This window comes from Myxine glutinosa, chromosome 7, assembly GCF_964187855.1.
Source record: "Myxine glutinosa chromosome 7, kmMyxGlut1.1, whole genome shotgun sequence".
Taxonomy (NCBI): Eukaryota; Metazoa; Chordata; class Myxini; order Myxiniformes; family Myxinidae; genus Myxine; species Myxine glutinosa.
Window position 1 is genome coordinate 352,892 of NC_136267.1, and position 23,785 is coordinate 376,676.

The window sequence follows — 23,785 nt, forward strand, 5'->3', positions numbered from 1 at the left end:
TCATCATGTCGCCACCTGTATCTTCCTGCTGCCAATGCTACTGAGCATGCACTCAGTGCATGCTGCACCGTTCCCACACCTCCACAACAAATAACATCTCTCCTCCTGCAACAACCCCCACAATCTCAAGTTTACTGGTGACGGAAGCACATCATACGTTGCCCGCAACAGGAAATTCAACAATATTGGTTCCATCCTCCAAATCTCTTGCCACTTCAATATCCTCACCCGCACACCTTCCCACTTAGTCCAAGCACCTTGCTGTGCCTGACCGCCTGCTTTCACATATCTCCCCTCCTCTTCCTTTCTTCTCACCTTCCTCTCAACCATCTTCCTCCTCTCTTTTACACATGCCTTTCCCCATCGCTCATGCTCCATCCACCCCAAGCCATGCTTCCCATGCTGTACCATCCCCATGACCTCCTCCTGTTGCAACCTGTATATATATATATATATATATATATATACATACATACACACACACACACACACACACACACACACACACACACACACACACACACACACACAGTATATGTAAAACTGTGAATCAGAGTGAATGCTCACTCTCGCTGAGGAAGACTGAGAAGAAGGCCTATTTGGCCGAAAGCTTGTCGAAAATAAAAGATCGTCCTGAAGCTACGTCTGTAACATATTTTATTTCTTCTGGATATATATCTGCTCATCTTTAGATTCTCACATTGATGAAGATGTGTTCAGTTTTGCACAACTGGTATTTGTTCACATTTCATCCCCTTTATGTTTATATGGTGTCACAGTATACAAGGCCTGGTGCAAAGCCCTGTGTTTTAAAGGGAAATAAAACTCTGTTCAAAACTGATATCATAATCTTACATCGGTAACAAGAAAAAGAGCAATCAGAGATTGCAAACCCTCGCCAGGATGTATTTTCAGTGGTTTTTAAGGCTTTTGTGTAAAATCAAATATGGCGGCCAAACCACGTGACTGATGACGTCATCATTATTTTTTTTCTAAACGAATTTATTCCTAGATTATGCTCAAGAAATTTCATCTTGATCGGATGAAGTTTTGTACTTGTCGAATTATGACGTCATAATGGAGGCACCTAAGACATCATCATTAACAAATTTTATTCCCCATGGAGTGTTCTTTACAATGAGCGACGTCTCAATTTTTTCTGTTTATCACTTTCGGAGATATAGAGGTACAAAGTTTTTCGGTTTTTCCAAGATGGCGGCCGAACCACGTGATCCATGACGTCATCATTATTATTTTTTTCTCCACCAGTTAATGCCGACATGGCGCTCAAGAAATGTCATCTCGATTGGATGAAGTTTTGTACTTGTCGAATTATGACGTCATAATGGAGGCACCTATGACATAATCATTAACATATTTTATTCCCCATGGAGAGTTCTTTACAATGAGCCATGTCTAAATTTTTTCTATTCAGCGCTTTCGGAGATATAGAGGTGCAAAAATTTTCGGTTTTTCCAAGTTGGCGGCCAGACCACGTGACACATGACGTCATAATTATCATTAAAAAAATATACAGGTGGAGTTGCACCTATGGTGAAAATTTCCTGTCAATCGGACCAATGGTTGGAGAGAAAATCATATTTATTCTGTGTGGACAAACAGACAGACAGACAGACAAACAGACAAATGAAAAATCACTCATATAGCAACACTTAGCAAAACAGAACAAAGTGGAATGGCACTCAGTAGAGCATCCTTTTAACCTCAAAAATAGTTGGTGGTTGAATTCAGTTTGCCGATATGTAAATCCTATTCAAATTTCAAGTCAATCGGATGAAAATTGAGGATTTTAGAAATATGAAAAAAGCGGTTGACCTTGAGCCTATGTTGACCTTTTGGCCTATGCTCATCTCAAAAATAGTTGTTGGTTGAATTCAGTTAACTGATATGAAAATCCCATTCAAATTTCAAGTGAATCGTATGAAAATTGAGGATTTTAGAAATTTGAAATTGTTGTTGAGTTTTGGCCTATGGTGATCTCAACAATAGTTGTTGGTTGAATTCAGTTAACTGATGTGTATATCCCATTCAAATTTCAAGTCAATCGGATGAAAATTGAGGATTTTAGAAATTAAAAAAAAAAGTCGTTGACCTTTGGTCTATGTTTACCTTGTGACCCATGGTGATCTGAAAAATAGTTGGTGGTTGAATTCAGTTAGCTGATATGAAAATCCTATTCAAATTTCAAGTCAATCGGATGAAAATTGAGAATTTTAGAAATTTGAAAAAAAGTGGCCTATATGTACCTTTTGACCTTTTGACCTCAAAAATATATAGGATTTTGTCGGACCACGAACTCCACCATTTGGTGAAGTTTCGTGAAACTCGGTTTAAAATTGTTATCTGTAGGGAAGTATAAGTGAGCTGACAGACAAACAAACACACAAACACGAAAACGCACAAACCGGAGTGATCAACATACTTGTCAAAAAAGATTTTTTTTGCGAATTAACAAACGGACTCAAATGCGATGCCCTCTCCTCTGGCGAGGGTAAATATATGGTATCAAATATAAATTTACACAAGTGTAAAACATAGGTCGAGCTTATCATTATCAATTTTTCACTTTACGTCCTCACGCGAGAAAAAGCAAATGAAACAATAAAATTAATGTAGCTTCGGAGGAATGTTAAACTCGATGTTTCGCGAGGCGGCCCGACGTTCCATTTGTGGGCTTCTGATGGTCTTGGAAAAACATGTGATGTCTGACAGCCAGACACCGGTAAACACAGGCAAGACGGTCTGTCTGCGCAGAAATGCATCGAATTGCATTTCCTGACTAATAATATATTTTTTACATCAGGCGATCAGTGTAATAAAAAATTAATTAAATATTGATCAAATCTAGCAGCTTAAAGATTTGTGAATTTTACTTTTGTTTCACCTCAAGGTGATTCTGTCTTTCCGATATGAAATATTAATGCATAAGACAATTGCTAACGGTACAGGCCTGCAACCTTCCCGCTTATCGGAGGTTGTTGTCTGGCAAATCTATGCACGAATCCACTCTCCATCCATCAATATGCAATACATAATTATACAATACATTCATATAATACAACATTGAAAAACATACAATACAATATCCAAAGTACAAAATACATACAACAACAAATATATATATATATATTATGCCGATTAACCAAACTTGAAAAATGCGATTTGAACTTGTCATTTTCAATGAACATGACTGTACTCGGTCATGTGTGACAGCAATGATGCATGAAAGGCATCAATGGAAACCTGAGGATCTCCTCATAATTGGTAAACCACATGTAAATTGTCAAACTAAATAACCTTTGCATATTAACCCCTTGAATTCGGATTACCTTTTTTTTGGTACGCACTGTATATATATATAGAGATATTTATAATATAAATATGGAAATAAATGTATACAGTATACAGTATAATGGAGCAAGTGTTTGTATGTATGTATGTATGTATGTATGTATGCATGTCCGCTCTTCACCCATTGCTTGAACAGCGGCCTTGACTCCACCCACAGATGTAACCTGAAATACTTAACCTAAAGTACCCAGAGGAAGCAAAAGACCCTCCCAAAGACCCTCCCCAAAGACCCTTAAAGACCCCCCTAACACCTCGAGGACAAACAAGACCGATAAGTTGCAGAGGACCCAAAAGACCCAGAGGACCAAAAAAACCACATCGAATAAAAAGACTGAAAAGACCCTGAGAACCCAATGGACCCCAAAGACCCAAAAGACCATAAAGACCTAAAAGACACCGAAGACCCAAAATACCCACAAGACCCAAAAGACCCTGAAGACCCAAAAGACCCAAAGACATAAAAGACTGAAAATATTCAAAGACCCTTAACAACCCCGAAGACCCAAAAGACCAGAAAACCCTAAAATACCCCAAAGACCCTTAAATACCCCGAAGACCCAAGAGAACCAAAAGACACTGAAGACCCTTAAAGACCCCAAAGGACCAAAAGACCCATAGGACCCAAAATATCCTGAAGACCCAAAATACTCCAAAGACCCAAAATACCCAAAGGACTCTAAATACTCCCAAAATACCCCGAGGCTCCAAAGGACCCAGAGGACCCAAAACCCACATCGAATAAAAAGACTGAAAAGACCCTGAGAACCCAATGGACCCCAAAGACCCAAAATACCATAAAGACCTAAAAGACACCAAAGACCCAAAATACCCACAATACCCAAAAGACCCCAAAGACCCGAAGACATAAAAGACTGAAAATATTCAAAGACTGAAAATATCCCAAAGACCCTAAAGACCCTAAAATACCCTAAAGACCCTTAAATACCCCGAAGACCCAAGAGAACTAAAAGACACTGAAGACCCTTAAAGACCCCAAAGGACCAAAATCTCCTGCGATGTAGTCAACTCCGAGGGCCTTTCACTCACTCACCGCAGGCAGGTTGGTGGTCTTTCTGTCTTCTACCGACTCCTCTCCGGCCTTGCTCCCCCAGCTCCCTCTGTGCTCTGTCCCCCCAATATTCCTTCAGGTCGCACAAGATCTGCCTGCAACCCTCTTATGGTTAAACTGCCAAAGTCTAGGCTCTCTGCTCACCTTCACTCTTTCATTCCCCTTTTCTCCCGCCTCTGGAACAAACTCCCCCACTCCCTTCAATCCCACTCCTCCCTCCAGGTCTTTAAAACAGCTGTTCACCACCATCTCTTATCTTCCCCCATCGAAAACCTTGATCTTTTCTACTCCCGGTAATTCACCCCAGAGTCCTTGCAGTGTTCATATGTTTTTATTCCTCTCCCACCTCCCCCCAAGTCCTCCCGATGTCCCTGCTCTCAAATGTTGTGTTTGTGTCCTTCCCCCTCTCTCCCCATCTTGTCTGCCGCTCCCCTTGTTTTTTGTGTTTTGTGTGTTGGTTTGTCTTTTTGTGTGATTAATGTTAGCTCTTTCACGAGCCTCGATCTTGTATACACAAAAAAAAAAAAAAAAAAAGACCCAGAGGACCCAAAATATCCTGAAGACCCAAAATACTCCAAAGACCCAAAATACCCCGAAGACCTGAAAGACCCTGAAGACCTAAAAGACCCCAAATACCTAAACGACTGAAAAGACCCAATGTACCCCAAAGACCCAAAATACCCCGAAGACTCAAAAGACACTGAAGACTCAAAATACTACAAAGACCTTTAAAGACCCAAAAGACCCCAACGACCTAAAATACTCTGAAGACCTAAAAGACCATGAATACATAAAAGACCGAAAAGACCCAATAGACCCAAAATAACCAAAAGATCCCAAAGACTCAAAAGAAGCAGAGAACTCAAAAGACCCTGAAGACCCAAAATACTCCAAACACCAAAAATAACCTGAAGACCCAAAAGACCCTTAAAGACCCCGAAGATCCAAGAGAACCAAAAGACACTGAAGACCCAAAAGACCCCTATAGATTCAGAAGACCCCAAGGACCCAAAAGACCAAGAGGACCCAAAATACCCCCCAAGGACTCTAAATACCCCCAAAATACCCCGAGGCTCCAAAGGACCCAGAGGAATACAAAAACCACAAAGAATAAAAAGACTGAAAAGACCCTGAGAACCCAATGGACCCCAAAGACCAAAAATACCGTAAAGACCTAAAAGACCCCGAAGACCCCAAATACACACAAGACCCAAAAGATCCTGAAGACCCAAAAGACCTGAAGACATAAAAGATCCCAAAGACTGAAAATATTCCAAAGACCCTTAACAGCCCCAAAGACCCAAAAGACCAGAAGACCCTAAAAGACCCCGAAGACCCTTAAATACCCCGAAGACCCCAAAGACCCTGAAGACCCTTAAAGACCCCAAAGGACCGAAAGACCCAGAGGACCCAAAATATCCTGAAGACCCAAAATACTCCAAAGACCCAAAATACCCCGAAGACCTAAAAGACCATGAAGACCTAAAATACCCCAAAAGACCCTGAAGACCCCGAAGACCATTAAAGACCCCAAATACCCAGAATACACCAAAGACCCAAAAGACCCTGAAGACTCAAAATACTCCAAAGACCCTTTAAAGACCCAAAAGACCCCAAAGACCTCAAATACCCCAAAGACCAAAAAGACCATGAATACCTAAAAGACCCAATATACCCAAGAGAACCAAAATACCCCAAAGACTCAAAAGAAGCAGAGAACCCAAAAGACACTGAAGACCCAAAATACTCCAAACACCAAAAATACCCTGAAGACCCAAAAGACCCTTAAAGACCCCGAAGACCCAATAGAACCAAAAGACACTGAAGACCCAAAAGACCCCTATAGATTCAAAAGACCCAAATGACCCAAAGGACCCAAAAGATCCCAAAGACCCAAAATACTCCAAAGACCCTTAAAGCCCCAAAATACCCCAAAGACATAAAAGACCCCAAAGACCTAAAAGACCCCAAATACTGAAAACATTCCAAATACCCTTAACAACTCTGAAGACCCAAAAGACCCTGAAGACCCTTACACACCTCAAAGACCCAAGAGAACCCAAAAGACCCTGAAGACCCAAAATACCCTTAAAGACCCCAAAGACCCAAGAGAACCAAAAGACCTTGAAGACATAAAAGACCCCTATAGACCCCAAAGACCCAGAGGACCCAAAAGACCCCAAAGACTCAAAATACTTCAAAGACCATTAAAGACCCAAAATACTCCAAAGACCCAAAATACCCCGAAGACCCCAAAAGATCCCAAAGACCCAAGAGAACCAAAATACCATGAAGACCCTGAAGATCCTTAAAGACCCTGAATAGCCAAATAACCCAGAGGACCCAAAATACCCCAAAGACCCTTAAAGACAAAAGACCCCAAAGACCCAAAATATCCCAACCCCCTTGAAGACCCAAAATACTCCAAAGACCCTTAAAGACCCCAAAGACCTAAAATATCCCAACCCTCTCAAAGACCCAAAATACCCCGAAGACCCTTAAAGACCCAAAGTTCGAAAAGACCAAAAATACCCCAAAGACTGAAAATATCCCAAAGACCCCAAAGATCCTTAAAGTCCCAAAAAACTCCAAATAATGAAAAGACCCCAAAGAATGAAATGACACCAAAAACTGAAAATACCCCAAAGACTGAAAAGACCACAAAGACTGAAAAGATCATGAAGACCCAAAAGACCATTAAGACCCAAAAGACTGAAAAGACCCTGAAGACCCAAAAGACCCTTAAAGGGGAACCCAAACGCAATGTTTTTTTTTTCTGAAAAACCATTGGCAATCATTAATCACCGTCTAATTTGAAGGGAATTTTTTTAAATTTGCCAATCATAAAGTGCCGAAAAAATCCAAGACTGTCGATTTTCGAGATTGCCAGTGACGTCACATTTTGACCTCACCGTGATCCTGCCGGTGACGGTACATAGAGAAACGGTGCATTGCGAGCTTGGATTTTGATACTGATTGGGGTTGATGAAGGGGAGGGGGGGGGCCTGTGGAGTGGTCGCGGAGTATTGTTAGCTAGGGAGACGGTGACGGGGGATTGTGGGGGGATGGTGGAGGGGGGGGGGGGAGGGAGGGTTAGGGTCGTGGGTATTGTTAGCTAGGGTGACGGTTAATAGGGGATTGTGAGGGGTGGTGGAGTGGGGTGGTCATGGGTATTGTTAGCTGGGGTGACAGTTGAAGGGGGTTTGTGGGGGAAAGGGGTGTGGTGTGGTCATGGGTATTGTTAGCTGGGGTGATGGTTGATGGGGGAATGTGAAGGGATGGGGAGGGGGGGAGTAAGGTGGTCATGGGAATTGTTAGCTAGAGTGATGGTTGAAGGGGGATTGTGGGGAGAAAGTGGAGTGTGAGGGAGGGGTTTTGGGGTTGATGATTGAATGGGGATTGTGAGGGGATGGTGAAGGGGAGGGGAACGAGGAGGGTGTGGGTTGGTTGTGGGTATTGCTAGCTAGGGGGCGTTTGATGTGTTTTTTTTCTGGAAAATTGAGATGCCTCAAAAACCAAGGCTACCTAAGTTGAACATAAATCCGCAAGAGCAATATTACTAAAGGAAATCAGCAAGAAATCCAAGTCAAAGCAGTTGTGTCAGCAGAAAATATCAGATGGCAGAAAAATGTGTTGCACGTTTGGAAGAAGATCGCCCGTAGGGCGGGTATTCTGCTAGTATATAATAAATAAATAAATAAATAAAATTTAAACCATATAAATATATATAATATAATAAAAATAAAAATAAATAAATAAAAATAAAATATACATACAATATACAAAACATACAGCATGCAATATGCATCCATTGTACTGTATATAATACAATATGCAATACATCAATATGCAAGGATGCCAGTGGAACGTGCCCCCTTCTCCCTCTCCTCTCCCAAAGCATACGACTCACAAACAATGGAGAGAGCCTCGGTAAGCTTGAGCAATTGACCAACGAAGGCCGGGTGTTTAACTGTACAGCCGACGGCCTGTCTGTTTGAAGATCTCTCTGGGATGGTCCAAAGCTCTCGGAGGACATTCCAAGTCTCGCCGATTCTGCTCCTGTTCTCCCGGCCCTCTGTCATGTTGAAAGCCGGTCCCAGGTCTTCCCAAACGACGATGGGTTTGGGTCGACCCCCTCTGGCCTCACACACGGCCACCATGGTGCTCACATTCCCTTCACGGAGGTCCGTGGTGAGGTTAAGAAAAACTTGTGGTTTTACTGGAGAGCAGGGTTTGGGGAGAAAGGAAGAGTTGGAAAAGTTTAGGAAGAGAAAGAAATTGCATAGGAAAATGGAATTTTAAAATGAGAGGAAAAACACAATGATATTGTATTTTCTCATTTGGGGTAAATACTTGCACGTGTCTGAAATACCGTGAGGGAAGAGCATTTCATTTCCATTCATTGACTTTAATTGACTGTATTATGATTAACAACATCATGGTCGCTTTGGGATTCATGTTGAATTCACAAGAACTCCAAATCACAAAAGGAATAACAAGAATGGTACAATTTCACATCAACAATATTTAAATAAACCCCCCCAAATGTATACTACTACCACCAGTACTACCACTACCACTACTACTATTACCACTACTAATACTACTACTACTACTACGATGGCCCAAATTACTTGCACCTTCTTGTGGGATCGTCGGGGAACGTTCTTTACGTAAAGTCTTTCACGAACTGGCTGGCAAGGCCCTACGTTCGACCGAAGGTGATTCGGGCAGGACTTTTGTAATTTGTTCAGGGTGCCGGCGATAAGTAACCTTAGCTTCACGAAAGGCACCGAGGGGGTTGATAACTTCCACCAATGGTCAGTGCTGGCATGCGGACAGGTCCTCCAGCTTAAGGTGTTTCCAATCGACTGTGCGCAAAACACCAGGATGACAGTTTATAGCTGGGATGAGATTCGAAGGGTGGCTAGACAGCTCAAGGTGAGTGTGCGTACCTGTGGGCTATCCTTACTTGTATAAATACTACAAAGTTAATAAAATGAGAGGGAGGGGTCATGTGTGTAAGCACTTGTCAAACATGTGAAATAGGGAGTATGAAGCAAAGCCCTTAAGCCAGGCCCCAACATTTTCATCGGCATCATTCAGAGGGAGCAAGGCTAATTGTGATTTTTAGCAAGGCTCGGGTCCCTATAGATGGAAAATGTGTGATAACAGTGTGTAGCTCTCGGCCTTCTCTGTTTTATCACTCGCTTATACAACCCTAAACATAAGATCGCCAGTTGCAGATTTTCACCCAAAATGTATCTGGCCATTGTGAGTTTATGGTGTATAAAGAATGTATCAAAGTATGTACGCTTTCTATCTTTCTTTCTTTCTATCAAATGAAATCTTCTATCCCAAAAAACTTTTCTCTATCAAATATTCCTTTTTTTTCTTTTTAAAATTTTCATCAAATTTCTTTTTTATCAAATGTTTTATCAAATTTCTTTTTTCTTCTTCTTTTTTTTCTATCAAATATCAAAAATTAAAAAAAAAATCTCTTTCTATCAAAAAATATGCTTTCTATCTTTCTCTCAAAAATTTCTATCTTCATATCAAATTTCTTTCTTTTCTATCTTTCTATCAAATGTATGCACCAAAGCTTTCTATCTTGTTGGCAAAGATAAGAAATTCCTCATATAATGGTATAAAATTATGCAGTAATGATAAATATAATGTCCACAATGAACTTTCAAATCTCATAGAAATAAGCACCCAAAAGCCGCTCAAAATGAAGTTTTTTCAATCATATAGTTTCACATTTAATTATTTAAACACATCGTGCACCAAAATAGCATCATTCATCAATAACTTGTCCCAGGAGCCCTTTCCCAACATTTGGTTATCAATTCCCATCTTATGTTGACATGTGTGTGCCCCATTTTAATCACTGACCCTAAAATTACGATTCTCGCTAATTTTGCGACTGAAATTGGAATGCGACGCTCTTGGCATTATTGATTCAGAGTTATTAAAAGTTTGGTGACCCAATGACTCTTTGGGCTAGTTAGTTACCATATGGTTCACAAAGATGGTAATTCCAACCTCAATATTATGCTACATTGGTGCTATGACCAGGATATTGATAGAAAATGACTTAATCAATTTGTGTATTATATCCACAACATGTGAAAATAACTCACACTTATCATGCTTATTTATTATTTATTAATTTGTGCCAGGAAATCATATTGCAATAGGTAAATGATACACATGCTCCTTTTGCATGAAATATATATTTCAAGGCATTTGAAGTGGATACATATTCCATTTACACTATTTCTTCCACACAGGTGTGGCCCATGTGCTAATAAAGCAAATAACATCCCAGCATGCTTAGGGTCATGTATAAAAATGCTGCACTGGCCTGGTTGCTCGTTGTACTTATTGCTAGCATAGCTGCAAGAGGAGACCTCATTGATTTTGAAAGAGGGATGATTGGGGTGCGTTTGGCAGCAGCTTCAGTGGCAAAGATAGTTCAACTTGCTGATGTTTCACGAGCAACGGTGTCGAAGGTGATGTCGCATGGAACTCCGAGTGAAAGACATCACCAGCAAAGGGCAACAGTGGGTGGAAGCACCTACTCCCGGATCCTGATATCCGTGCATTAATTTGAAGTGCAAGGCGAAGCAGGCGAGCAATTGCAGATCCATTGACTGTAAATTTCAACCTGGGCCATGAGCAGCCATTTTCATGAAGAACAGTCCGTCGAGAACTCCACAGAGCGGGATACCACAGAGCGGGTTGCGGTGCATAAACCGCTCATTACACCTGGTAATTCTCGTTTGCGATTCCAGTGGTGCAAAGAGCACAGGCAATGGACTACCGAGCAGTGGAGAAATGTCATATGATCAGATGAATCGTCCTTCATCGTGTTCCCGACAAAGGGACAAATGCACATGTGGTGCCAACTTTAAGAACTTCACAACCTTGAGTGCTTGGTTCCAACAGTGAATGGTTCTGGTGGTCCTGTAATGTTGTGGGGCGCATTTTCCTGGAATGGTTTGGGTACAGTCATTCCTTGCCTTTAGAAGGCAAGGTCAATGCCAATCGCTACTCAATGGTACCGAGTGATCATCTTCACCCCATGTTGCAGCATTTATTTCCTGCCAGAAGGGGTTTCTTCCAGGATGGCAATTCCCCATCCACAGAGCACGCACCACAGAGCACAGAGCCCATTGGTTTGATGAGCATGACGTTATCATGCTGATGTTATCCATATGTCATGGCCTTCTCGGTCACCAGATCTGAACCCAATCGAGCATTTATGGGATATTCTGGAATGACGCCTGAGACAGTGTTTTCCACCTCCATCAAACAGGTGTGAGTTGATTGACTTTTTCTTTCGTGGAAGAATGGTGCCGCATCCCTCCTGCAGCATTCCAGACGCTGGTGAACTCTACCAGCTGGTGCATAGAGGCCGCACGTGGTGACCAAACTCCCTGGGAAATGACTTTATCATTGGAGTTTCCTTTTTTTTTTGTCCGCTATCTGTATATACATGTAAAAGTGACTTTCTCCTGATTTCAGTATTTATATCTGTCCATACAGTAATATATCTGTTAAACAGATACATGAATAGTCACAAGTCAAGGTGTGCAAATCACAGAAGTTCTTGTGAAGTCAAACTATAAATCATGTATTATGTGTGGAGCATAGTCATGCAAATTATTCCAGATATACTTGAAGGAATGCCTCGGAAGTCTTCGTACCATTCATCACATGGCTCATCTTCGGCAGAAGTGTCATCATTCTAGAGAGATGTTTCACTGGTCGTCACAGGTACTGAGTTTGCACATGTCTGTGTGCTTGAGGCCACTGGCCATGCATACACATTTGGGAAGCTTGCAGCTTTTGGAACAAGTACAAAGCCGGTAGCTCCCGCACATCTCTAGGTGTGGCCTGTCCGTCCATCCACTCTACTGATAGCTGGACATATCCATCCTCCGATTCCCAGCACCTGCCTCTCGCAATGGGACAAATAGAAGCTAGTAGCTCCCGCACATCTCTAGGTGTGGCCTGTCCGTCCATCCACTCTACTGATAGCTGGACATATCCATCCTCCGATTCCCAGCACCTGCCTCTCGCAATGGGACAAATAGAAGCTAGTAGCTCCCGCACATCTCTAGGTGTGGCCTGTCCGTCCATCCACTCTACTGATAGCTGGACATATCCATCCTCCGATTCCCAGCACCTGCCTCTCGCAATGGGACAAATAGAAGCTAGTAGCTCCCGCACATCTCTAGGTGTGGCCTGTCCGTCCATCCACTCTACTGATAGCTGGACATATCCATCCTCCGATTCCCAGCACCTGCCTCTCGCAATGGGACAAATAGAAGCTAGTAGCTCCCGCACATCTCTAGGTGTGGCCTGTCCGTCCATCCACTCTACTGATAGCTGGACATATCCATCCTCCGATTCCCAGCACCTGCCTCTCGCAATGGGACAAATAGAAGCTAGTAGCTCCCGCACATCTCTAGGTGTGGCCTGTCCGTCCATCCAGTATACTGATAGCTGGACATATCCATCCTCCGATTCCCAGCAACTGCCTCTCCCGATGGGACTAGCTGCCTCTGGGTTCTTCTGTGGACTCCTCTTCCAGACCTTTTTCCAGACGGAAGCTTGATAGTTGGCCTGTCGTGCACGCTTGCATAAAAAAATCAGTTTAATATCCTTGCCAACAAGATACAAAGTTTTGGTGAAAATACTTGTATAGATTCTATATACCCCATAAACTGGCAATGACCCTATATATCTTGGGTGACAAAATCTGGGAACCGGTGACCTTAGGGTTATGGCTAGGGTTAGGGTTAGGGTTGTATATGGGGTGATAACACAGAGAAGGCCAAGAGCTACACACTGCTATCACATATTTTCCGCCTCTAGGGACACTGGCCTTACTAACAATCACAATTAGCCTTGCTCCCTCTGACTGATACCGACCAACCCCATTGGCTCATGGTCAAAAAAATGTATTAGTGAAATAAAAGATTATTAGTTACCGACAGGTCGACAAAGTTCCGCTGTACAGGGATCTCCGTTAGAAGATAATCGTGGAAAATTGAATTGCCTACATTATTTAAATATACCTGAAGGCAAGATGAGGAAGGGCAAGCATGTAGGAAGAGGTTTTGGAGGCGTGCAAGAGAAAGCGAAGGATACTATATGTAGGAAATAAATAATTCAGATATAACGAGGACATCGGGCCCATCCTGCCCATGCCATATCCTCCATCTCATTCTCCTTCTCTACACTTTAACTTACATTTGATTTCACATCAACACATCATTTATAAGGTAGAACCTTTGTAATCTACCATAAACAACCGAAAACATCATTTATAGAACCCCGAAGACCCAAAACACCCCAAAGACCCAAAACACCCCGAAGATCCAAAAGACCCGAAAGACCCTGAAGACCCAAAATACCTGGAAGACCCAAAAGACCCGGAAGACCCAAAACTCCCCAAAGGCCCAAAATACCCTTAAAGATCCAGAGGATCCAAAAGACCCTGAAGACCCAAATGGTCCTGAAGACCCAAATATCATGAAGACCCCAAAGACACCGAAATGGTCAAAGATGCCTATCCTTCTGAAACGACGTGTGGTGAGGCGCGCAGAGCGCGCCGAGTCACGCCAGTCTATAATAAAGGCTCAAAGGCCTGGTGGTGTGAGAAAAGAAAAGCAGAGCATATTTAAGGCCTACTAGAATAGCCAAGTTAAAATCCCCTCCGTAGATCCACATGTTCCCTGAAGCCGACATTGCGACGGGAGCTCGATATAATCAAATCCGATAAAAGATCAAAGCCGGAAGTAAACAAACGAAAAGCAAACATCAGCAGGAGAAGAGTTTGAAGGAAGTGCATGAAACATACCGAGAACATCCAACGTAACCTTGCCCTCAAAGTTTCCATGAGGGAAGGTGGAAACCTCACAGATGAAGACCCCTTCATCCCCGGGTTTAACCCTAGATAGGATGAGCGAGGCGTCGTCCTTGACCGTTCTGCTGGAAAAGTTGACACGATTCTTGTAGGGTCCATTAGGAAACGACAGGCCAAAGTTTGGGCTGAACACCGCTATGTTCCTACGGAGGAGTGAAAAGAACCGTGTCATGGTCGCAAACGATGGGCGCGAAGGTCATTCCGGTCATTCTGAGTATAACCATTAAAACAAGGCCCGAGATGAATGCAGCACACGCAATCAACAGGGTTTGGGATTATATTGATGTCTGGTGATGTCATCCTGGTTGCTTCAGCCATTTTGACGATGTACGAATAGCTTTGATCACATTTGCCCACTTTTCGGTTGCATTATTTTTGTGACACCACGCTGATGGCTGCCATCGACAAGTCTGGTTAAGTTTCCAAGATGCTTATGGCCTTTCCAAATGGTGGGCTTTGCTGTGTATTAAAATGAACCGCCTTTAGAGGCCATTTTCCCCACAGGGCAGGGGTTGGCCTTTTTCGGGCACCGTGGTCCCCTTTTTGAAGCAATGTTTTCTAGCCGGATGCGCTTCCTGCCGCCAACCCTGTTATTCGCCTCTTGCGACACACAGGGAATTACCAGTGAACTGGTGCTCATTTTGCCGACCTCAGAAGGATGACAGGCTGAGTTAACCCCCCCCCTGGCGTTAATTCAGTGATCGACCGGGATTTGAACCCAGGATCCTCGGATCCCAAGCCGGCATCCTAAGTTGTTAGGGTTAGGGTTGTTAGGGTTAGGGTTAGGGTTAGGGTTAGGGTTAGGGTTGTTAGGGTTACGGTTAGGGTTAGGGTTAGGGTTAGGGTTAGGGTTAGGGTTAGCCAACTTCCTAGCCCTAAGCCAACTCCAGGCTTTGTGCAACATGGAGAGTAATGAAGCTTCGAGAACATGCCTGAATCTACAGTAGTGACATCAGAGTTTAATTTATTGTGATGACAGAAATGCACTGCCCACGTGTAGTCAACAGACGATCACATACCTGAAATCCATTAGCAAGTCTGCTCTTGAAGGATTGACATTTTAGCAAAGCTCTTTGTGACCTTTTAACTCAATTTTGAAGCAAAACAAAAACAATTTTTTTTAAGGCACTCTCTCTCGTGTAGCTACAAGGAAATTGTGTTTTATCGCTGTTGTTGTTGTGATATTATCATCATCATTATCGAAAGCCGTTGCACTGGGTTTAGTCAAAGGAAGCACGAGGAAGAGTTGGCACTTCAGCCAAAGTCATCTCGGATCAATATCTTTGTAGGAAGAAGTCTGCTTGCAGAACATGGGTCATGGCCGTTTCAATGGAGTCATCTTCACGGTGCTTCGAGATCCAAAGATTTAACTGTTGTGCTTTAGGTGTGGATATGCCAGGTTTTCCATCCGTGACAGATTTTCAGTATGTCCCAGTAGTAGGGAGTTGGGGGTCAATGAGGAGTCGGGATGTTACTGTCCAATCAACATACTCTCCTGTCCAGGTGGAAAGGAGTTGAGGTCAATGAGTAGTCCAGATGTTACTGTCCGATCAACATACTCTCCTGTCCAGCTGTAGGGGAGTTAGGGGTCAATGAGGAGTCGGGATGTTACTGTCCAATCAACACTTTCCTGTTCAGGTGGAAGGGAGTTGGGGGTCAATGAGTAGTCGAGATGTTATCGTCAAATCAACATACTCTCCTATCCAGGTGGAAGGGAGTTGGGGGTCAATGAGTAGTCGAGATGTTATCGTCAAATCAATACACTCTCCTGTCCAGGTGGAAGGGAGTTGGGGGTCAATGAGTAGTCGAGATATTATCGTCCAATCAACACACTCTCCTGTCCAGGTGCAGGGGAGTTAGGGGTCAATGAGTAGTCGGGATGTTATCGTCCAATCAACACTTTCCTGTTCAGGTTGAAGGGAGTTAAGAGTCAATGAGGAGTCGGGATGTTACTGTCCAATAAACATACTCTCCTGTCCAGGTGGAAGGGAGTTGGGGGTCAATGAGTAGTCGAGATGTTATCGTCAAATCAACATACTCTCCTATCCAGGTGGAAGGGAGTTAGGGGTCAATGAGGAGTCGGGACGTTACTGTCCAATCAACACTTTCCTGTTCAGGTGGAAGGGCGTTGGGGGTCAATGAGTAGTCGAGATGTTATCGTCCAATCAACACACTCTCCTGTCCAGGTGGAGGGGAGTTAGGGGTCAATGAGGAGTGGGGATGTTATCGTCCGATCAAGATACTCTCCTGTCCAGGTGGAAGGGAGTTAGGGGTCATTGAGGAGTGGGGATGTTATCGTCCAATCAACACACTCTCCTGTCCAGGTGGAAGGGAGTTAAGGGTCATTGAGGAGTCAGGATGTTATCGTCCAATCAACACACTTTCCTGTCCAGATGGAAGGGAGTTAGGGGTCAATGAGGAGTCGGGACGTTACTGTCCAATCAACATACTCTCCTGTCCAGGTGGAAGGGAGTTGGGGGTCAATGAGGAGTCGAGATGTTATCGTCCAATCAACACACTCTCCTGTCCAGGTGGAAGGGAGTTGGAGGTCAATGAGGAGTCGGGACGTTATCGTCCAATCACCCCACACTCTCCTGTCCAGGTGGAAGGGAGTTGGGATGTTATCATCCAATCAACACACTCTCCTGTCCAGGTGGAAGGAAGTTGGGGGTCAATGAGGAGTCGGGACGTTACTGTCCGATCAACACACTCTCCTGTGCAGATGGAAGGGAGTTGGGGGTCAATGAGGAGTCGAGATGTTATCGTCCAACCAACACACTCTCCTGTCCAGGTGGAAGGGAGTTGGGGGTCAATGAGAAGTCGGGACGTTATCGTCCAATCAACACACTCTCCTGTCCAGATGGAGGGGAGTTGGGGGTCAATAAGGAGTCGGGACGTTACTGTCCAATCAACACACTCTCCTGTCCAGATGGAAGGGAGTTGGGGGTCAATGAGGAGTCGAGATGTTATCGTCCAATCAACACGCTCTCATGTCCAGGTGGAAGTGAGTTTGGGGTCAATGAGGAGTCGAGATGTTATCGTCCAATCAACACGCTCTCATGTCCAGGTGGAAGTGAGTTTGGGGTCAATGAGGAGTCGAGATGTTATCATCCAACCAACACGCTCTCCTGTCCCAGTGCGTGAGCTTGTGTATGTGGTTACACAGAATGCTTGCTCAGTTACCTGGTTTTCCTCTTGCTTGGTGCTGTGAAGACAATGTTTTTTTGTTTGTTTGTTTTGCCCAAATTAAGGAAGGAGACAGGAATCTGGAATATTTACACTGTGCACACAATGGCCTGCTCTTTTGAAAATGTAGCAAAGGTCTTCAACATCCACAAGCCCCAGCCCCCTGTCTTCAACATCCACAAGCCCCAGCCCCCTGGACAAAATCCTTAGTCCCAAACCCATCTCTCTCTGTTCCCACCTTTCCCAGTCGAACCAAACTGCTCCTGGACTCTGTGACCTTCTCTCCTGACAAGGTGGAGGAGTTTTTGTCAAACCTCGACTCTGATTCTGCAACTGGACCAGATGGCATCAGCCCACGGGTCCTAAAATCCTGCTCTGCTGCTCTATCTCACCCTCTCTCTGTTCTTTTCACCCTATCCTTTGCTCAAGGTCATCTGCCAGCATCCTGGAAATCAGCAAACATTACCGCTTTACACAAAAAAGGTGCAAAAACAGATCCTTGCAACTACAGACCAATCAGCCTGCTCCCAATTATCAGCAAAGTCAAGGAATCCATCATTGCTTCGGATATGAAATCTTTCCTCTTCTCCAATGGCTTGATCTCTGATCATCAATTTGGTTTCAGACCAGGTCACTCTACTCTGGACATGCTGCTTCTGCTGTCTCAACAATGGATGGAGGTCCTCAATGCCAAACAGGAAATCAGAGCTGTCTCCCTTGACATATCACGTGCCTTCGATACGGTCTGGCACCCAGCTCTGCTCACCAAACTCTCCTCCTATGGTATCCATGGAAATCTCCATGCATGGCTTGCGGACCTCCTCTCTGGTCGTAGTCAACGTGTGGCCCTGAATGGATTTCTCTCATCTCCCCTTCCCGTTCAGGCTGGAGTTCCCCAAGGCAGTGTGCTGGGCCCTGTGCTTTTTCTGGTCTTTATCAATGATCTCTCCGACTCTCTGGAAAATCCTCTGTATCTCTTTGCTGATGACTCCACTCTCTGCCGCTCCATTCCTCTTCCCTCAGATCGGCAGTCTGCAGCCTCCTCACTCTCTGAAGACCTGGACAAAATCACAGACTGGTCAAACATGTGGAACATGTCTTTCAATCCTGACAAATCTCACACTCTTACTATGTCTCTCCGAAAAGATCGACTGGACAACCCTCCCATCTACTTTCTCAACAATCCTCTCCAAGAAGTTCTGTCGCTCAAGCTTTTGGGTCTCACCATCTGCCATGATCTTTCTTGGGAAAACCACATTTCCAAGCTGGCCTCCAAAGCCAGTCGCCGACTGGGCATCCTCCGTCGTGCGAAGTCCTTCCTAGGCACACCTGAGCTCCTCACCACATACAAGGCTTTCATCCGCAGCTCAATGGAATACTGTTCTCCCCTATGGGCTGGTGCTCCTGCCTCACACCTGGCTCGGCTTCACGCTGTTGAATCCAAAGCTTTCAGAATCATTGGAATCTCCCGCGATGAAGCTATCTCTGAGGGCCTTTCACTCACTCACCGCAGGCAGGTAGGTGGTCTTTCTGTCTTCTACCGACTCCTCTCCGGCCTTGCTCCCCCAGCTCTCTCTGTGCTCTGTCCCCCAAATATTCCTACAGGTCGCACAAGATCTGCCAGCCACCCTCTGATGGTTAAACTGCCGAAATCTCGGCTCTCTGCTCACCTTCACTCTTTCATTCCTCTTTTCTCCCGCCTCTGGAACAAACTCCCACACTCACTTCAATCACACTCCTCCCTCCAGGTCTTCAAAACAGCTGTTCACCACCATCTCTTATCTTCCCCCATCCAAAACCTTGATCTTTTCTACCCCCACTAATTCACCCCAGATCCACCTTGTTTGAAATTCCAACTTCTTTCCTGGAAGTCTTGGCAGTGTCCATATGTTTTATACCTCTCCCACCCCCCCCCCCCCCTTCCCATGCCTCCCCCCAAAGCCCTCTCCCTCCCACAGTTCTCTCGATGTCTCCATGTCTCTCGGTCCCTGCTCTCAAATGTTGTGTTTGTGTCCTTCCCCCTCTCTCCCCATCTTGTCTACCGCTCCCGATGTTATTTGTTTTATGTGTCTGTTTGTCTTTCTGTGTGATTAATGTTCGCTCTTTCACGAGCCTCGATCTTGTATACAAAAAAAAAAAAAAAAAAAAAAAAGCGAATTCTTGCACAGGGGAGCACAAGCTTCTCGTCCCCTCCAGACGATGGAATATTTTACCTGTGGAGCCACAGGATCATTAATATCCCATTGGATTGGTCAATGTTTGATTTCTAATACGACTACTGTCATGGTCGAAAACATTCCTTTCTTGTGTCGTCGGTAGGAGAATGTTTTTGGCCGAACTGTTTCCTGAAACGGCTGGACAGGCCTGACGATCTTGACCGAAAGTGATTTGGACAGGTGTTTGTCATTTATTCAGGTGCCAGCGATACCTCGACTACTCGTCACGAAATATACCATGGGATCTTTAATGTCCACCACAGATCAGTGCTGGGAAACAAGTCCTCCGGCTTAACGTCCATCGGATGGACGGCGGACACAATGATGCGAAAAATCAGGAGAGTCGACAAGTACAGGTATGCTACCTGAGCCATTGTGAAATCCAAAATAAATTTGTCCGCACGGCCATGTTGTTTCATATTAGGTACATATTTAGCAAGTTTGTCCGAAAATGTATTTGTGTAGGAATTACAAGGATGTCAACACAATATTAGCAACAGCCAGGTAGGAAGGAATCATAAAGATTTCCCAACATCCGGAAGTAAACATCTTCAATGTATTAGCAACATCTTGCATGGACACGACAGCAAGATCAGAGCAGAATTCCCAAAGATTTCCCATTTCAGTTTCCCTTTTCGATCATGTACCTGGTTATGCCTCCTGTACCTCCACCACCCAAACTGCTGAATCCCCTGGTTACCTGCGCTCTTGTGGGTCTCCCTGCCAGTTGTCCTTCTTCCAGTTTATCATGGTGATGGTCACGTTGGGTGGAGGGATACAGCTCAGCCTGACATTCGAGGAGCCTGCGACTGTCGTAACCTTCGGTCCTGTCTGCACACCTTGTCCGGGCGAACCTGAAACAACAAGAGGAGAATTACTTCGCGTAGGTAATCGGTTTTCTCCTGCCGACCGAAGGTGTTTGTCGCCATTCTTCACTCGTTTCCGGTGGATGCTTCGTGTACAGTTTCTCCGTGAAGGTTTTACCGATGTCCGTGTTGGTGAAATGTCAGATCCATGTCGAAATTCGAATACACCATCATACGTTTCATTACACCTTGAAGTCAACACCGGGATGCGAGCGACTCTCACCAAAGGAAGCAATTCCTACACGACGAAGTGAAAACTTTGCGCAGACTTTGAACTTTTGTTTCTGCAAATCCAATCCACAAAGCAAGAAGTTTTACCTTGACGCTTGAAGGAAAGAGAAAAGGTTTCTGACAAAATGTCACACTTTTGATCATGCACACGAAACACCTGTTCAGACAGGCCGACGTGTGAGCGCGGGTTTTATAGAGTCGAACAAGTACGGTACTTGAACCGAGTTATGATATCCGAACGTCACAATCTGTCACAAAGCGAAGTGACATTTTGCACCTGTGCAGAGAAACCTTTACATGTCATTGGATGAGTAGGTTCGGTGCTCGGCTTGAGGTGCTGGGATCCCAGGTTCACAATCACCCGCAAGGTGTCGGTTTGCACATTACCTGTGAATGTTCTTGGAATTCAGATAAAAGTACATTGATGTTTCCTTATGTCCTCATCCTGCGTGTAATTACCTATGCCACCGAGGATGGACAGAAGTTATGTTTTCACCCTTGTCTGTCTGTCTGTCTGCAAGCAGGATATCTCAAAAGGTTATGAACGGATTCGGGCGAAACTTTTTCTCTCACCTCCCCTTCCTGTTCTGGCTGGAGTACCCCAAGGCAGTGTTCTGGGCCCTGTACTTTTTCTGGTCTTCAGTAATGATCTCCCTGACTCTGAAAAACCCTCTCTATCTCTTTGCTGATGACTCTACTCTTTGTCGCTCCATTCCTCATCCCTCAGATCGGCAGTCTGCAGCCTCCTCACTCTCTGCAGACCTGGACAAAATCACAGACTGGGCAAACAAGTGGAACATGTCTTTCAATCCTGACAAATCTCACACTCTTACGATGTCTCTCCGAAAAGATCGACTGGACAACCCTCCCATCCACGTTCTGAATAATCCTCTCCAAGAAGTTCTGTCGTTCAAGCTTTTGGGTCTCACTATCTGCCATGATCTTTCCTGGGAAAACCACATTTCCAAGCTGGCCTCCAAAGCCAGTCGCCGACTGGGCATCCTCCGTCGTGCGAAGTCATTCCTTGGCACACCTGAGCTCCTCACCACATATAAGGCTTTCATCCGCAGCTCAATGGAATACTGCTCTCCCCTCTGGGCTGGTGCTCCTGCCTCACACTGAGCTCGTCTTCATGCTGTTGAAACCAAAGCTTTCAGAATCATTGGAATCTCCCGCGATGAAGCTAACTCCGAGGACCTTTCACTCACTCACCGTGGGCAGGTTGGTGGTCTTTCTGTCTTCTACCGACTCCTCTCCGGCCTTGCCCCCCCAGCTCTCTCTGGGCTCTGTCCCGCAAATATTCCTGCAGGTCGCACAAGATCTGCCAGCAACCCTCTTATGGTTAAACTGCCAAAATCAAGACTCTCTGCTCACCTTCACTCCTTCATTCCTCTTTTCTCCCGCGTTTGGAACAAACTCCCTCACTCTCTTCAATCCCACTCCACCCTCCAGGTCTTTAAAACAGCTGTTCACCACCATCTCTTATTTTCCCCCATCCAAAATCATGATCTTTTCTACCCCCGTTAATCCACCCCAAATCCACCTCCTTCAAATTCCGTTTTCTTTCTTGAAAGTCCTTGTGGTGTCCATCTTGTTTATCCCGTGTACCCCTCCCCAGCCCTGTCCCTTCCACAGATATCCTGATGTCCCTGTTCTCTACTGTTGTGTTTCCCTCCCCCCCCCCCCCCCCTCCCCTCATGTACTCCCGCTCCCTTTATTATATGTTTCATGTGTTATCTCTTATACGTGCCTCGACTTGGCATACAAAAATAATAATAAATAAACTTGGTGGATTGGTTGGGTGTGTGACAAGGATGAATTGTTTTTTTATTAACTCTGGATTTTGGTGAAGATCGAGATCCGGATCCCAATCTGAGAATTCTTAAGTGAATCTTCCCCAATGAGAGATCGGGATAAAAACGGTATATAGCACGATATCTCAAAATGCTGCAGATGGGTTTGGCACAAACCTGGTGGATGAGTTGGGGAGGTGACAAGAACAAGTGGATTGGATTTTGGTTCAGGTCCGGATGTAGATCTGTCCTATCAGTGGGATGCAAAATCTAACCTATTCAGCCTGGTGGAGGTATCCTCTCTACTGAGTGACATTCATTCCCATCATTCCCACCTTCTTGTCGATTCAATGTTTTTGGCTCATGACCTTCTGTGTCTTTGTCCTGCATGTGATGTATTGTTAGGTGGAAGGGGGATCCCTAGCCAGAATGTGTTATGACTTGTATGGGATGTGTGCTTGAGTAGGTTAGATTTACTCTTGTATCAGGAAAACTGTCTGAAGGTGGTGAGCGGTGAGCATCCTTTATAGAGAAGAATAGGGTAAGGTTGTAATCAGCGGTGCAGTGTCAAATTTTGAGCTACCGGAGCCCTACAAAAATGTCAGCTGTGACGTCATCGCCAGATCTACCGTCACATCAAGTCTAAATGTGACACTACCCATTTGAGTTCCCAAAATGAGTGATACATGAAATACCAATAGTTAACACTCACACTCACTTAATCCCAAAATTTCAGAATCCCCTTTGAAGAAAAAGTCACATCAATTTGTCCCTAACCAACGTTTTGAAACAAAATTATGTATTTTAAGAAATAAAGTTACGTTTTATTTATTTTTATTTTGTACCACGTGGTAAGCGCTGACAGGATGGCCAAGAAGTATGCACACTCGCCTCTAAGCAGTCTAGCCTGGGTTTGAATCCCGACCTAGCTATGAACTGTCATCCCGGTGTTTCACGGGCCAGGTGATTCATCAATGTGTGTGCCCTCCCTCGGATGGACGTCAAACGGGAGTCCTGTCTTCCGGCATTTGTTCTTTAGTTGTCTTTCACACGACTTGTTGTCTTTCTTAGAGTTGAGAAAATAAGATAAAGCTTTGGGGCTGGATAAACAT

General features: G+C 44.5%; 1 protein-coding gene across 3 annotated transcripts in view; it reads right to left on the reverse strand.

Moving 5' to 3' along the window:
• The window catches only part of LOC137430960 (nectin-3), a 243,565-nt gene that overhangs the window by 100,719 nt on the left and 119,061 nt on the right, over positions 1-23,785 (reverse strand). For all 3 annotated transcript variants that reach the window (XR_010985165.2, XM_068121758.2, XM_068121757.2), the window contains exons 2-4: positions 20,484-20,637; positions 14,316-14,524; positions 8,352-8,660 (exon numbers count right to left, since the gene is read on the reverse strand). Coding sequence is in view for 2 of the 3 variants with exons in the window: in XM_068121758.2 (XP_067977859.2) it covers positions 8,352-8,660; positions 14,316-14,524; positions 20,484-20,637 (672 nt within the window). In the remaining variant the exon portion in view is untranslated. The remainder of the gene's footprint in view (positions 1-8,351; positions 8,661-14,315; positions 14,525-20,483; positions 20,638-23,785) is intronic.